This window comes from Falco punctatus (genome assembly GCF_963210335.1).
Source record: "Falco punctatus genome assembly, contig: scaffold_54, whole genome shotgun sequence".
NCBI classification, from domain to species: Eukaryota; Metazoa; Chordata; class Aves; order Falconiformes; family Falconidae; genus Falco; species Falco punctatus.
Genome location: NW_027660068.1, coordinates 748,910 through 766,030, shown reverse-complemented (window position 1 = coordinate 766,030; position 17,121 = coordinate 748,910). Strand labels below are relative to the sequence as shown.

Sequence of the window (17,121 nt, the reverse complement as noted above, 5' to 3'; positions counted from 1 at the left end):
TGTTTGTTCTTGGCTGTGCTGCCCAATAAATGTAGGATGAATGTGTTTAAGTCGAAAAAAGTTATACATATCATAAAGAGGAAATATACAGGACTATTGCATTCCGGGGGTGATTGAGTTTCATAGCTAACTTCCAGTAACACAAAAGGATAAGTGTTCAGAAGACATTTGAGAAGGAAAATACCCTTTCTAGCCTTGTTTTTACCAGATCTGTAGCACAACTAATTCAACCTTAAAGGCAATATTATAAAGGCATGCACATACAAGAAAGCACTGTCATTTTAAAAGCTTTACACTTGAGATGTTTTAAATAATTTTATTATTTGGTTGTAGATTTAAGGGGGTATTGTGTATTTGGGATGTTCATTTAGGTTTTAAGGATATGTTGCACTTCCGTTGTGTACGTACATTGTACATGTGCGTGGGTTCACAGAGTAGCTTATTGCCTGAAACTTCATCTTTGAAGTCATGCTTCAGTATTAGAAATGTTAAAATGCAATTTATTGCTGAAGTTTTTTTTGTAGATTCATTTCCCAATTGGCTCTTTATTCATGTTCCCTGTCATTCAGGAATCCAACACTGAGAGAGAAAAGGATCTGTTGTACAAGAATCAGTTACTACAAGATGAGATTGCTGTGCTAAGGCTAGAAATCAATCAAGTAAGACTTAGGCACCAGGAGGAAGAAGGAAAATCTTTAGAGGAAAATAAGACCTTGAAAGAAAAAAATGAAGCTCTCAAAAAGGAACTTAAACTGAACAAGGAAGCATTAACACAAACGGTTCTTCAGTACAATGCACAGCTGGACTTACTAAAGACAGAATCTGCAGTGCTGACTTCCAAACTTGAGCAGACAAACGAAAGTAAAGACAGACTAGAGACAGAAATCAAATAATTTCATTCCCGCCTGAATGCTGCTGTTCAAGAACTTGAACGTCATCGGTCATCAGAAAAGGATGCTGAACAAAGATTTCACAGAGAACGTGATGAATGGCATCGCTTGCAAGACAAGCTCCATCATGACCTCTCCGACACACAAGAAGCCAACAAGAGCTTGTCTCAGCAGCTGTGTAAAGCTGAAAGCAAAGCTAATAGGCTAGAAAATGAGCTTCACCAGTTGGAGCAAACCCTCAGAGAAAAAACTTTGCTTGTAGAAATGACACAAAAAGAATTAAGTCAAGCCCAGCGTCAGGCAAAGGAATGTGATCGTGCTCAACAACTTGAGAAAGATCCAGTAAGCGAACTTGTAATAAAACAGGAGTCCTTGCAGGAGCGATTGGCCCAGCTCCAGGGTGAAAACCTTTTACTGCGTCAGCAGCTGGAAGATACACAGAGCAAGAGGATCATGAAAGAAGAAGTAGTGAATGATGTGCAGGACCGGTTTAATGATACTCTGAACAAACTCAGAGCTGATAGGGAAAAGCAAATTTATCTCATAGAAGAGCAAAACAAGGATTTAAATGCCAAGTGTACTGATTTAAGGGAACAAGTCTTCGAATACGAGACTGACAAAGTAGAAAGAGAGGTAAAGGATATGCTTAGAAAGAACAATTTAAAGTTTGTCCGTTCTTGAAATTATTTTGTTTCTACAGTGTACCTGGTATGTTATGTGCATGGGACCAAAGAATACTGATTTGTTCTGGTTTGTTATGTTTCTCTCGGAATTGCGGAAGGTTTTGGCAAACGGGATGTTAGTCCTCAGATCTAAGCAGAGAGCAGAAAAAAGGTATCCAAGTCTAAGCTTTGGTCAAGAAAGGTGATTCTTCTTACTTAGTTCATAAAATGTTGAAGAACTCCAAAAGATCAGATTCCTCTAGAAGCCCCTGCCTGCTGGTTGGTGGAAGATCCCATGAAAGCTTTAGATGGGTCAGTGTTGTCCCATGAAGTGCATACCTACGTAATCCCTACTGTGAGCAGAGGCACTGCCAAAAGTGTTCTCCAGCATCTTTTCCACCTTTTTGTCTAGAAGAGGATGGCCTTTGCTTCAGCGAGGGCATCTGTTTCTGTAGTTACGTATTGGTCTGTTTGATGTGAAACCTGAAGGGATGGAATATCCTCAGGAATTCTGTCCTGTGGCATTCTGTGGAACGTGGCTAACAGATAGAGATGTCCAGCAGCTTCTCTGTGGAGAGCGCCAGATGCACAGACTGTACGTAGGTATTTTTCCTGTGCTCTGTGTGTGTGATACATCTTTCTTTTCTCTTTTGAAAGTGTGAGAGTGAAAGAAAGGAAGTGAAGAAGCTGGTAGAGTTGAAACACGCAGTTGAACTACGTCTGGACCAAGAAATGAAAAGAAACCTCGATCTGCAGAAAGACTGTAAGAGGTACGGCTTTTTAGCGTGGTGAAGAGGTATCCCTGCGTAGAAGTCATGTTTTATTGAACTGTAATGTAAAAAATAGGTGTACCTAACTGTGAGCAGATGCCAGCCTCGCGTTAGTTCTTGCAAGGTACTTCTGTACACCAGCCCCTAGTTTTCAATAGCTGCCAAAACAACTGCAGATGCAGGTTGCCCTGCAGTTCTCCGGGGAAAAAGGGAGTCTTTCATTCCTCTTTTCAGGTGAAATCTGGACTCTCCAAGCATATGTGGCACAGGAATACTGGTTTTTCCTGGTAATTCCTGGTGTGTCAAGCATGTTAAAGATGAAGCAAGCCATGTCTGTGCTGTTTACATGAGAGTATGTGAAAAAGTCCAGTTTTGTTTCTTTGCTTCATTGTTTTTGTGACTAATTTGCTGTGCAGGTTGAAGAGGCTGCTGTGCAGGGCTACGAAGAAACTAAGGGTGTATGAGGAGAGAGGGGGACTGTCCCAGCTGAATTTGCAGGGAGAAATGAAGAACGGGTATTCTGAAATGGTCAATGAAGCTGACAGATTAAGAGCAAAGGTGAGCTTTGCTTTGTTTGGGTTATTTTGGTGGTGGTGGTTTTTCTTTTGGAACCTCTGTTCTTTCTTCGTACTTCTTTTCATGTTGTTGACTTTGACTTTTGTTTTCTTGGCTGTATTTCTGAAATTATTTGGCTGGTTTTTGATGTTCCTTCTATGGTCACAGTAGTAGGCGACTGTAATACTGATGTAGCTCTTAGGGGTAAAGATGGAAGTGTTACGTACACAGCAGTATCTGCGAGGGCGCATCAGGGGTAGGCTGTCCTGCAGAGGAAGGGCAAAGCAAGAGCCGCAGCAAGGCTGGCAGGGTCTGTGACCACACGGGCCAGGGATCAGCCCCACAGGCCCTCACCAAGAAGAGCAGAAGAGTTCTGGGGACAGTTCTGGGGACAGTTCTGGGGACAGTAAGCAGAGTCCTCCAAGAGTGCAGATCACCAGGCCGGTCCATAGGGATGGGCAGGTCTGCAGTCCTACTGGAACGTCCGTCCATGGGTGAGGGCCAGGGCTGAGAGCAGTGAAGGCCCAGCACAGGCCTGGCTGCAGCTTGAGGCCGTGGCAGCATCGTCGGGCTCCGACGGATGCATTCCCTCTCGGAAGAGAGGGGAGTAATGCCACCGTCACTCGGAACAACTCTGTGCAGTTGGCCTTGCCCAAGGTCACCCCCTGAAGCCTGTCTCGGGCACGAGTTGAGCAGGAGGCAGGTGGGGGTTTGCTTTTCGGAATGGTGTCTTTGCTTCCCAGGGCACGATGCAGTGTGAGGTGATGCAGAAAAAATGAATGCAGTAACTTATTGCTTACTAGTAGCTGACTCAGTCCGTCTTTCCCTTGTCATGGAGACCCAGAAACGCTTTTGAGGTTGCTCTGGCTGTTTGGTAGCACGGAACCTTTTATCTGCTTCTCCGCTTATTTGTTGCTAAAGTAGCTGTGTTTCAAAGTTATGCTCCTTTTTAGAAGATACTATTGTAGAATGAGTCAACTGCCTTGAGAGTGGCTCATTTTTAGTTCACAGGTTAGCAGCATATTTGTGTTCCTGTTGGAAGAGCTATTTTGAATGACAGGGAACGGAATTACGTTTGGGCAATTTTAAATAAGTGTAAAGTTTCTACGTATTTTAGAGACTCTTTCAAGTGTTGACTCTGCTGATTTCCCCCACTTTTTTAAAAACAAAAGATGATGGGATATCATGTTTTATGGTTAATAGGTATAGACGATGGATGTTTCTGGAGGGGGAAAGAAGGGGATAGAAGCTGTAGTTGACCATTGGGACCCATGGGAAGTCTGATATTTCCTGGAAATCTTTTGAAAACAAACTGTAGCTTTGACCTAAAGAGACTGTCTTCTGCCACCAGTGCTGCAAAAGCGGTGTTCTGAACCACTATTTCCAGATCTATTAGCGTAATGGAAGGAAAGGGTATCCGTTTCTTGTCTTGTCAGTTCTGTGATGAAGCTTTGACCGTGTGACAGCATGTGACAGTTCCTCTGAAGCATGATACATGGGGGTTTTTTCTGATGAAACCAGAATGTGGCGGTGATGTAACTGGGTATGGGTGTGTTTGATTTCCTATGATCGTATGAACATCTCGCAGAAGAATAGCCCTAGTGCTTTTCAGCCTAGCCCTGCGGGTGTAATGCCGCTGGTTTGGTACCTCTTGGTCTGTGACCCACTGCAGAACTGAGGAAGGATGGGAACCTGAGGAATGCTGTCAGAAATGATGTGAAAGCTGTTCTTGTTTTAAAAGAAGAGCCTGGTTTCGCTTTTGTTTTAACACTGAATCAGCAGATGGTAAATACAGTGTTGATGGCCAACTCCTTTACCAATTTTCACAGATTTGACTAATTTTAGATCCCTCTGAGTTTCCTGTTTTTTTCCCCTTTTCTGTCTACAGGTTGATGAACTTTCCCAGCAGCTGGAGATAGAGTCTAAAAAAGGCATGCAGCTAGAAGCACAAAATCATGATTTGCGAGAGGAGTTGTCCACCATGCGTGGGAGCCATGAAAAACTGGAAAAGAGCAAAAGCCAGCTGAAAGAAGAGGTGGCTAATCTCAAACACCATATGGAGACTAACATGGTGGATCGCAGCCAAATAGAACAATACAAAAGAGAGGTGGAAGAACGAGCTGCACAAGAAATAAGGCAAAAACTGCAAGAAGTCAATCTGTTTTTGCAGGTAAGTTAATTTCTTGTGTGTGTCTGTTATAGACTTCTGTTTTGGTTGTCATTTTTAGGGGTGGTGGTGGTGCCTGATTCCATGTATTACGCTGTACTTCTGTTTTTCCTGAAGGGCAGTGGGAGAAGGGAATATGGTTGGGCAAGATGCTTTCATGGGTGTGCAGTGTGCCTGCAGGCCCTGAATCAAAAACTTGCCCAAGGTAGGTTTTCATTTTGCAGTTCTTGGAGGGGTATCACTGTCCACTGGTCTGTTCTCATTGTTTAGGTCTTGTTGTCATTTTTTATCCTTGAATGGGTATTGCAACTTAGAGTTGTCACAGCCAGCCATACACATCTTCCTTAGTCATTGCACAAGGGGCAACGCTCAGAAAAGAAGTCGCCAAAGCTGCAGGGTGGGGGCTGGGGGTGCGGCATCTCCATGATTTCTTTGAGGAATGCTATGCCCTGTCCTACAGAGATAGTGTTCTTCCATCAGTAGCTTTGATGAGTAATAGTGCTAAGATGGGGGTTCTTTCTGAATGAAAAGAATCATTTGGTGTGGTAGTTCCAGGGTTCTGCCCTGGTCGCTGATGGCAGTGAGGAGGCACAGTTGCCTTGCTGAATAGAGCTGGGCCCTTGAAATTGGGTGCACACAATTGACTGGCGAGGAGAGTTCTCTTTTTCTTTGCAGTGGTTGAAAGTGTCTATCTACTTCAGATGCAGGCAGCCTCCCAGGACAGATTAGAACAAGTCAGAGCCAGTCGTCATGCTTTGCTGACAAACCAGCTAGAACACAGAATTGGAGACCTCGAACGTGAATTGGACAGGATAAAAAATACCCAACAAGACAGTATTTTTCAAAAAGAATCTGCACAGGCAGAAGCGGAAAAATATAAAGACCTGTATCTGGAGGAAGTTAAAAATGGAAGATGCCTAGCAAAAAAACTGGAAAGGTAAGTCCCTGCTCTTTTGGGGTGATAATAAGATACTACTTTTTCCTCAAGCAGTTTTCTTCATTAAATACCTTTTCTACATCTGGTCAGCATTATGCATAAGATAGCATATTTGTGATGAAAGTACCTTAAGGCTCCCCCCTGTTCATTGGAACTATCTTCATTTCTCTTCAGTGTTCCAGCAGTAACACCACCGATCATGGGCGTTAATAGGGTATTTTTGAAGTTGAGTTTAACAGGCAGCCTTTTTGCCAGTCTCTAATCTCCTCTTCTTACTCTAAGTATGGCAGAAAAGATAATGTCATGTCCTTTACTGCTTGAATAAGGATAGGCCCTTCAGAGAACGGCATTTGATGCTATGAAGAAGAACAACAAAAATCTTTTGGCTTCCATTTTAGCCGCATGTCATAGGTTTCAGCTTTCTTTGGGAAAGGAAGGGTAGCCCAGAGTTCTTATGCAGGTGATGTACCTTTCAGGAAGAGCTATGTAAACACACGGTGTGCACAGACTGCTTTGAGGCCTTAATGCTGAGAAGTCCAAGGTATTGGTTAACTCTTGCTGCTTCTTGCAGGTAGAGTGACTACTTAGAAATAGGCTCTCCAAAAAAAAAACAGATCCAGTTATGGAGATTTTTTTGGACTCTCTTAATCCCTTCCACTTTCAGAAGTCAGATAATAATCAAAGACCTGGAGGGTAACTTTGCGGAAGTGTTATTACCAAAGATAATTCTTTGTATGCTTCTGAATGTTTCAGAGCTAATGAGAGACTAGCAGAAGCCAACGCTAAGCTCCTTCCGGAGTGCCATAGAAGCAAACCTTTAACTGCAAGCAGCGCTGTCAGTGGTCCAGTTCTGTATTCAACTGAACTGGGACATATTAGCAACAATCCGGCACTGAATAGAAGTCTAAATCTAGCAGGAAGCTTCCTAACCCCGACCATGAATACGTTACCGTCAAGAAACAGAGTTGAAGCCTATGTGGCTAAGGTAAGCGTTTTTAAATACTGTTCTCAACTAGTGTTGAAGAGTATCTGTAAGCAAGGTTGTGCTTTTCAGTCTAAAGTTAGAATCCATTTCTAGTTCCAAACCATATGCTCTAATATGCTAAACCAAATTGCTCATCAAAACAGTACACAACTAGGTGGTAGAAACGAAGACTTTTGGTCATCAGGGTTATACAAATTTCCAGAAGTGCTCAAAGACCAAAAAATACTGAGATCTAAATGACGGACTGCGTAACAACATTCTTTTCCAAGAGAAACTGTGATGAAGAATACTGTGGCATAGGAAGCTGCCAAAGAAGCTCTTCAGTAAAATTTAGTGCCGATGCCCCATCCCTGGCAGTGCTCAAGGCCAGGCTGGGTGGGGCTTGGAGCAACCCGGTCTAGTGGAAGGTGTCCCTGCCCATGGCAGGGGGCTTGGAACTGGATGATCTTTAAGGTCCCTTCCAACCCAAGCCATTCTGTGGATGACCTTTTTTAAAACAGCTAACTTTATGATGAGTGCAAAATCCCATCAGACATCTTTCTTTGAGACACCTTTTCCTCCTTCACTGATGTTCATGCTAGCAGTTTCTTCACCGGAACTTGTTTTAGTACAATACCAACAAAGGGATGCTTCAAAACTAGGATGGTATGAACAGGACACGTAACTTCTCACTTGAGTGCGGGACGTATGCTGTGCATAGGAGGCATTTGATTTTGTGGGTCCTGCTATGTGGTGTTATATGTAACTGCTCCTCAGGAAGTCTACAGAGCTTTCTGATTTTGTACAAAAGCTGCAACCTCTGCGTACCTCTGGTCAAAGTATGCCCTGTAATTAGCAGTCAGCATGATAGCACATCCCTCACAGACGTAATATCACGTAAACGTGATATGAGACTTGGAAACCAGATGTCAGTCGTTGTAATCCGTTTCCCACCTAGCATAGGACTGAGGCATGGGCAAGCTTGCCTGTTCAGTCAGTGTCTGTCCCTCGCATATTCTGTTGTTGAATGGATGTGAGAAGCATTCGCTCACTTTTAAGCCTTACCCTGGTTCGGTGGTCCCACCTACACTGGAAAGAATCCATTTAAATAACGTGTCTGCATACTGTGCCTGGCTTAAGAAAAAGAAAAAAACAAACCAAACAACAAAACAAAAATGGACAAAGCGGTGTGTAGGTAATGCGTAGCAGCGGCAGTTAAGAGATGAACTTTTCTGTATCGTTGCGAATGTGTTTTTTGTGTCAGAGGGGTGGACATAACGCTGCATAAAGAACATGGGAGGCAATTAGTACTGTACCACCTGCAGGGATTATTCTGCACGCAAGCAGCAGAAAGGAGGCAAAATTCAGGGATCCACTACAAAACTGAAGTAAGGAGAAAGCCAGGACAAGGGAACAAGAGGGACAGGGAGCAGGGAGCACGTGAGGGCAGGGGAAAAAGAGAGAGAGATGGGAGCGAGATGTTACAAGAAGAAAAAGGCAAAGGAGGAAACCATCCCACTTCTAGGAAAAAAGCTGTCCTAGTTTAAAAGAAAAGGGTTTAACAGTTGTGGTTTCTTTTTTTGAAGAAGAAACAGGAAAAAAAGAATAACCTCCCTGTTACTAAATCCAGCTGCACATCTCTTTATGATATTTCTTCCTGTTATCACCAGTTAGGGAACAACTGAGACTAATTGTAGTGGCACTGCCTGTAGCCTGAAGTCACCTGACATTCAGTGTATTCAGGGAAGTCTTAAAACCTGGTCTTCTCTGGAGTCCTTCAGAAGAAAGGAACTGAGTTCTCAGAGGTGCAGTAGTTGCTAGAGGACTAGGTGAGTATTTCACTTAGAACTGCGGGCTGAATTGTTCTCAGTCGGGTGCAGTATGTCATGTGCATAACATGCATCTGAGAAAAGAGGATTGAATTGGAACGTAAGACTTTGAAGTCAGGAAGTAACAAAAGGGAAAAACTGCATGTATCCCTCTGCATACAATAATGGGTGGCAAATCTCAATCAGTTTCCAAGTGCAAAATCACCAGATGCACAGTCTGTGCTGTCATTTCCGCAGGAGTCCCGTGCCATTCAGGAGGCAAGTTGGAGCATGAGGGAAGAAATCAGAGATTATAGTTTTAGTCTATTTTGAAATGCTTTGCTGGTTGTGCTGCCTAGTATTCTGTCTGTTCACCAGACTGTTTCAAAACAGAAGAATTTCTCTGACTCTAAGCCTTTTCTTCACTGTTTACTTCAGTTATGCCTCAGCTTTGTTTTCCCACTAACCTGGTTCCCTTCTACAGAATTTGCCTTGCCTTTAAATTCAGGATGCGCAGTGCTGCCTTGGCTGGAGATGACACATGTTTCTGCCACTGAAGCTCTAAATGACAGGGAGTTAAGAAGCTGAAATTGCAGTGTGCCTCAGGCAGTCCTTTGAGGCTTCTTTTTTTTAGTCAAAGCTCTCTGCAGATTTGGTGTTCCTTGTAGTAGCTTCCTCAAGGTGAGAAGGGCTATTGGAAGTAGGGAACATGCCAGCCATTCTGAAGGGGAAGATGTTTGTGTGAATTTCGTTTGTGCAGAAGCTTTGAAATAGCTTCAGGGGCAAAGAGGTGAAAATAGTTCACACTGCTATTATTCAAAATGATGGTATTCATTCATTGGTCCTGCAGCTGTTGGAAAAAAACCTGGTAAATGATGCTGACAAGAGGAAGAAGTGCTCCAGTAGCAAGTGGACACAGTTTCTTCTTTAGACTTAACTAAGGAATTTGGTGTTTAAAGGCTTGAAAGATTGCACCGTTTTCCTAAACATTAAGCATGACTATCAGTGATTACACATAGAGCCGTACATGTTGAAGATGGTCATATCACAAGTTCAGCAAAAAATGAGCGTGTTATTCTTAAAAAAGCATAAAGAAATGTGTTCCATTACAGTATAGCCCCTTCCCCTTTATCAAATATATACGCTACAGAAATGAATAACCTTGAAGTGCAAAAGTATCTTTAAAAATACAAAAAAAGTTCATATTGGCACAAGCTTATTAACCAGTAGAATCCCAATCACATGCAATGTCTTCGGGTTTTTTTGGTGTTTTTTATTTGTATTAGAGCTTCAGTAATGTGAAATAAATTACAAGTACTTGACAAATTCTGTGCATGTAATTAGACAGTGACCGTAGCAACTAGCAATTCAGTATTTCAGACCTGCTCCCTTAGTCCATAGACTAAGGCAAGGAATGTCTCCTGCAAGTGCTGCAAGGAGGTTTTGGGACTGGAGTCCTGTTGTTAGGTTTAACAAATGTCAAGCTTAAATCCTCAGAGCTGTGCCAAAGGCTGGTGAAAATGAACATGGGTGTCTTGACAGACAAGAACAGTGAACTCTGCAACCAGGGTGAATCAGTGGATAAATGAAACCAGTTTAATGTGGGAAGGGAAATGTCTGCTTCCTACTTCATCTTCCAATTTCTGTTCCATTTCTGATTTGGCTTTCTGCACTCTTGTAGCAGTCTTTGTTGTTAGCTTTTTTACTTGCTTCATTTACATGTAGGCCACGTTCTTGTTTCTCACTGAAGACCTGTGAACTTCAGGCCGTTTTTCTTTCTTCTTCAGCTCCTTCATCAAAAATCTGTCCGCCTCTCTTCTCTGCAGCCAGATACATGGCAAGGTTTGCAGCCAGCATTGTTTAATGTTGGGATGGTATTTTATACTGGAAATGTTGTCTGTTTATGCTGTTAGGTTTTGATTAAAACTTACTGATGTATTCACATTTTCCTAACACTGCGCATATTTTGAACTTTAGTTTGTCCAAGTGAAAGAATGACTGCTGCAGGGGACTTCTCTGCTTTATGTATTTGTAATGCAATGGCTTCTGTGGTAGTTAACCATCTGTGAGATGTAATGCAATGGCTTCTGTGGTAGTTAACCATCTGTGAGATGATAGTCTATGGATTTAATCTGTTATAATGGAACTTTGAGCTCTAGGAGTAGGCTGGTTTACCCTCCTTGCCACTTCTGATATACAAAAAGTTCTTGGTGGTCGCAGCAGTTGTGTCTAGGAACTCAACTTCAGAACAGTACTGGTACTCCAGACTCGGAGCATCATTTCACGGAGTCTTACAGGATCCAGCTTACTCTGTGCTAAAGCAGCCTGTGTGGATAAGTAGTAAGTCAACACCACTTTCTGAAAAAGAACTGTTGAGAAGGTGCCTGCTGCAAATGAACACCTGGTGTGTTACCGCCTGAAGAGATGTGCAGTGAGGTGAGAAGTACCTGCTCAGGAGGTTTGGGACACTCAGCTGTGATGCCTTTCCCAGGGGGTTGGGGGGAAGGAGAAAAGTGGAGGCAAGTTAAGGTCCTCGGAGGTGTATTTTGCCTGGCTCTTCATTCATTCCCTTTTCAGAAATCAGTGTGTTGGCTTTATTTCCACCTATTTCTCTTCCCTCAGACATGGATGAGAATCACAAAGACATTGATGGAATGAATAAGAGGAAAACAAGACCTTTTTCTTCTCTTGATTGATTCGTACATGTTGCGGAGGGTCCTGTGGACCTTCTAGTCATTGTGAAGACTCAGGAAACCAGGGAAGGTGGTTTCTTCTAACACCACTAACTACTACGACTTTGCTTGGGCTTGGTCCTGGGTTTGGGCCGTATTTTGGTCTAGGCATTAGTTTTCCTGCTTTTTTCTGTTACCTGTGTCTCGTCTCAGGAGTTAGGGGGTCCTTTCTCCCCGGAATTTTGCTTCTGCTTGTACCTGCTTGAAAACAATTAGAGATTTGGGGGGTCCTTTTCCATTGTTCATGCAGCTCTGTTGGCACAGAGTATTTCAATGAAGTATCACAGAGTGGTGCTTCTCCTGCAGGATCTGGTGAATGTGGTCCCAGCTATCCCTGTGTTCCTGGAGAGAGAGCCCTTCCCTCCGCTTCGCTGGTTTACAGCCCCGCTCCTTTGACCCTTGCAGTTACTGCCTGTTACTGCTCCTCTTGTGAGGGTAAGCAGAGTGGTTTCCTTCCTGAGGCTCTTGCTCTCTCTGTGCTGTTGAGTACCCTGTGCAGTGTTTCCGTTCTTGTTGTTGTTGTTATGCTGCTAGGTGGGTCTGCTCATTTCATAAAATAAATGCTCCTTCCCCCAGGAATTCAGTACTAAAATCAAGAGAGTCGCAGAATGAGTGAGGGGAAGGGGCCTCTAGAGATGATCTAGTCCAACGTCACCCCTGCTCAAAGCAGGGTCAGCCACAGCAGGTTTTCTCACTGTTCTGTCAGCCAGGTGTTATACATCTCCAAGGATGGACACTCCACAACCTTTTCTGGCAACTTGTTCCAGTGTCTGTCTATGCTTACAATTTTTTTAAAAATAATAATTGTAAAAATCCTTGTGTTAAAATTTCCTCTATCTGGATTTGTGCCTATTCCTCCTGTTCTTTTGCTTGGCACCGCTGAGAAGAGTCTGGCTCCATCTTCTGTACTCCCCCCACCAGGTATTTATACACATAGATAAGGTCCCTCTGAGTTTTCCTGTTCTCCAGTAAAGAAACAGTTGCAGCTCTCAGCCTCTCCATATAGCTCACGAGGTCCAAGCCCTGCAGCATCTTTATGGCCATCGTAGCCCTGGAAGCTGTATGATATCTGTTTTGAAATTCACTTCTGCGTGTCACAAATTTGATGGAAAAAATGTAGGAGTAGCAGGTATCATCAAATGTAAACAGCAGCATATAGCGCTTGGACTGTGACTCTTAAATTAAGAGGTGTGGTTCCTTCTTGTGAAGGCTTCTGAAGGCAGAATCATAAGTGAGAATAACTTAATTGGTAACAATACCCACTTTCTAGGGGAGAAGAGGCGTAAGTGCTCCTTTGTAGTGATCCAGGCTGATTCCAGCTACATAATAAACCCCACAGCACTCGCTGCGTAGAAGCTGTAGCTGCGGTTGTTTTTCTTAGTACACAGTTTGCAAGAAAAAATTGTGTGTGCTTTTATGTTTTTATAAATGTGTGTCGTGGTATTTGCAATAACAATAAAGAAGTTTTGGCATCATCTGTAGGAGCTCTTTCAATTTCCCATCTTAAGGTGGAGAAAAGAAGAATACTGGCACACGCTTTTTTCTATACAAATGGTGTATGTCAATCCTGCAGCAGCTGCTGGTGCAGCTCTTCTCTCTGTGAAGTTGCAGAAGCCAGCCTCAACTGGCTGATTTGTCCCTGTGGGTGGCATTTGTAACTATCTCGGCATGTAGCTGACATTCTGTTCGTGTGTTTGATGATAAACTTCAGCCATACCTTCACTGCAATAACTGCGCTAGGCTTTCTTGCTTTCTTCCTGTGTATTTTGTTAAATGCCCAGTAATAATCCAGCTGGTGAGTTATAAATTGTTTTGTTAACGTTGCTGAGCAATGAGGCAGGTGCAGCCCGACTGACCAAAAGTTTCTCTTCAGTAGAAATCAAACCCCAAACCAAGATGTGTCTATTTGGAATTATATTTTTAGGTTTTCTCTCATTATGTGTGGATTTTAAGAATGTTTTAGAAGTTTAATATTAGAAAAACGTAACTGTTAAAATATTAACTGTATTTTCTGTATAATTCTAGGTACGGCAGGAACTAGATGAAAAAATCGCTAAAGAACTTAAACAAGGTAATGTGTCACTATGTTAGGGGCATTTTTAAGGAAAAAGAGGAGTGTTCCTACTCTTGAACATAATGGCTTGAAAGCTGTGAAGTTCCTGTGCTAAGCACAGGGAGGTTTTTCTGCTAGCTTTCCAGTTTAGACTTGAATGTGAAAAATTCCAGCTTACCAAAAGATTGTGTAGAATGTTATGCAGTTGCCTGAAAAAGACAAGTGCAGAGAAAACTAACCCACTTCCTCTACACGGGTGCACTTGGTTTAAGCTGAAGTCACATTTTTCTAGAGTGAATCCTTGAGCACAAACGTCAAACGTAAAAGAAGCCCTGAGAGAAGATGTTTATAGACTTCAGCCATCACTGCTTCTTCCATGTGCATCAGTTGCATTCCGCACTAAATCATACCCTGCACATTCTCTGCTGTTGGACCTTGGTTTTTTGCTGTTTCTTATTCATTGCTTGTATTTGTAGCTTATGTTGCAGTCTTTTTTGAATAAGCAAGAAAAATATAATCAGTGATGAAAGATACCCTTTCTTTAGGAAAAAATGATTTAGTAGCACTTAGGCAAACATAAGATGAGTTGAATGCTTTTAACACATAGCATGAAACATGCTCTATAATATGAGGCCAGGTGTCGAAAGAGGAATTCCACCTGTTTCAGGGTAGTCGTTCCTCCAGAGTCACTGCTTTGCTTTGCAGTGACTGGTGCTATTTCAAAGCAGGTAGCCCCTGTGAGAATTTCCTTCTGTTCCTGCATGCTTTTAGTAATACAGAGAGTGTTCAGCTGTAGCTTCACAGCTCGTTCCCTGTGTCCGAATGGACACAAAGCCATTGCATTTCATCCATGTGCATTTTGAACCTGACTGTGCATCTGCTAGGTGTCATAGAGTGCGTTTGGTTTCAGGACCTTGTCTGAAAAACGTGGCTGGAGAAGAACAGGAAAGGTGGGCTTGCTGTCATTGAGTATGTGTTTTTGTGGAGGAAAGAGGGTTTTGCCAGGGTGAGTTACAAAGACGCCCCTCAAAGAAAGTGCCAGGCTAGGAGACTTGTCCTGGCCTGACTGCACTGCAAAGGTGTTTGCGTTTTCACCGGCGGATTCTTTTTAAGTTTGTCACAGAGAAGGCAGAAGCTGGTTTTTAGGAGTAGAGTTCCAATAAATCACTGCTTTGAACATTCAAGGAAAACAGATACTGGAGGTTCGAGAGATCTGCAGGGGGGCTCAGTTTAGCACTGGTGTAAGCAGGAGTCATTTGTGGATTCCCTGAAGACGTTCGCTGTGTAGCCTATAGAATTTCTTTCACTGGCTTTAGAAATACTGTTGACTGGTAAGCAAATGTGGAAAAAGATTGTTTCTTCCTTTGTGCCTAGCCCTTTGATTGTTACGATCCCTTGGAAGTTTTTAAATCTCTTTCTGGATTATAGTCTCTCCAGTTATCCATGATGTTTTCATAGTGACTGATTTGGCCCTGTCTAGTGTAAAAGCAACACCGGAATCTTGTTTCTCTTCTCCCTAGCCACTGCTGAACTTGAAGCTGGATCTGCTGGAGCTTCTCCCATGGTATTTTCCGATGGATCTTCAAAAAGTACCCACGTTGACCAGGATCCCCTTTGCAGGGCAGTACAGGAGTACCGCGATGTTTTAACCAAAAATTACCTGATTTGAACAAAATGCTGGGAAAAAAGCTCCGGAAAGGATTTTGTTTACATAGCGCGTCTATAGTTTCTCATCCCACAGTTCAGATGTGAAAATGTGTTTATTGCAGTCCAAATGTGAATTCTATTAAATGAATGTCAAGCACATTGCACTTGCCTGTTGGTTTATTGATGCATAGGTGTTTTATTTTGCACTCACCCTAAGAAGCACACCTGTTTTTTTCTGACTAGCAGAATGACTCACCTTGATTCTTGAGCGTGACAGAATTGTCAGAATGTTTCTTATTAAGGTAGATGCATTATTTTTTCTCCACTGATGTTCTGTGTTTTAACGAAAGCATTCCCTTTGTTCTGCTTAATCCTTTCGCCCTATGTGTTTTTAATGTTTCCAGTGTTACTTTAATGCTTAGGACATCGTTTGATGTGATTTGAGCCTGCTGCTTCAGTCCAGATGCCGTGACTGTTTCTGCCGATAAAGTGAAATCTTTACCAGTGGTCATGCTGGAGGACGGGGCACTTTACGTTGCTGTCACCTTATGCGCCTTAGGTTTACCATTACTGTGAGTGTGTAGCAGTGCCAAGAGAGTTATGTGGTGGGTTTGGTATGTTTGTTTTGGATCACAGAACCACAGAATGGGTGAGGTTGGAAGGGACCTCTGGAGGTCATCCGTTCTAGCTCCCCTGCTCAGGGAAGAGCACCCAGAGCTGGTTGCCCAGGACCATGCTGGCTTTTGAGCATCTCCCAGGATGGAGCCTCCGTGGGCAGCCTGTGCCAGTGCCCAGTCACCCTGATCGGAAAGAAGCATTTCTTGATGTTCAGCCCCGACCCTCTGTGTTTCAGTTTGTGCCCATGGCCCCTCACGGTATTCATCTTGGGGTTCGTATTAAAGGTCGCTGCAGCTGTAGACATTCCCAGTTACTACATCAGCAGCTGTGCTGTACCTGAAACACTTCATGTGTGGGAAAAATGAATGTTAAAATATTAACTTCCAGTCTCCTCAGTACTTTCCAAACCTTGTATGATAGGACAGCCAATCTTTTTGTTGCTGCTAGCAGCTGATGATGTGGTGGCTGTAGCCCAGATGGTAGCCAGTGTTCTGGGACATTTGTGTCAATAAAAGAAGCAGGTTTACTTATTTCAGGGAGTTACCTGTTACTGAAGATCTACATTGTCATTTCCTGTCCACAGAAGTCAGTAGTGATCAGAAGATGACAGAACAAAGTCCCAGTTCTGGGAAAGGAAGAATGGTTGTCCCGAGATCAATTAAGACTGGAAAAATTTGGGGGTTTTACCCACTAATTCAAGGACTTGAGTTAACAGGCAGTGAGGAAAGCAATGAATGTTGCTGTGACGCTGTTCCTTTTTATATGAATACATATTTGTGAAGTTAATATACCGTATTTAATTCCAGATATTCTGTTTCAGCTTGAAATTTAATAAACTTTGTCATCTAATATATGTCTTTGTTTTATCGTTCCCCTTCTTGACATCGCTTTCTACCCCTTTCCCTAACCGTACAGCTCTCCAGAGCGCTCTGCTCCTTTCAGCTCTGTTCACCGCTGCACCTTCAGCCTGTCCTGGAGGCCAGGCAAAAGACCAGCATGTGTGTATGTCCTTTTCCACAATTGTGTTAAGACCGCAGGCTGGTGTTGCGGTACTCATGATCAGTTCCCAGACTTTCCCTGTATTTTAGAGCAATCCTCCTTGTGGTTTGGGCAGAAGGTAGCAGGTGAGCTTCTGGTGGCCGTGAAACGCTGGGAAATCCCACAGGTTTTGATCCCCTGCAAAGGAAAAAGGTGTAACGAAATTTCTCCAGCCTGCACTAGAGTGGTCAAAGAGAAGTTCAGCTTTTGCTACTTTCTAGTGTCTCTCCACAGAGGAAGCAGGGACAGAACATCTTGACATTCACGTTGTGTTGTCAGT

General features: G+C 43.1%; 1 protein-coding gene across 1 annotated transcript in view; it reads left to right on the top strand.

The window, feature by feature from the left end:
• LOC308058120 (uncharacterized protein) overlaps positions 1–15,338 on the top strand; it is a 46,385-nt gene extending 31,047 nt beyond the window's left edge. Inside the window, 9 exon segments of the mRNA XM_080412113.1 lie at positions 570–890; positions 894–1,523; positions 2,210–2,322; positions 2,739–2,880; positions 4,766–5,047; positions 5,746–5,981; positions 6,735–6,966; positions 13,511–13,556; positions 15,059–15,338. Of these exon segments, the coding sequence (XP_080268239.1) occupies positions 570–890; positions 894–1,523; positions 2,210–2,322; positions 2,739–2,880; positions 4,766–5,047; positions 5,746–5,981; positions 6,735–6,966; positions 13,511–13,556; positions 15,059–15,207 (2,151 nt within the window). The 3' untranslated portion in view covers positions 15,208–15,338.
• Positions 15,339–17,121: the final 1,783 nt, after the last annotated feature.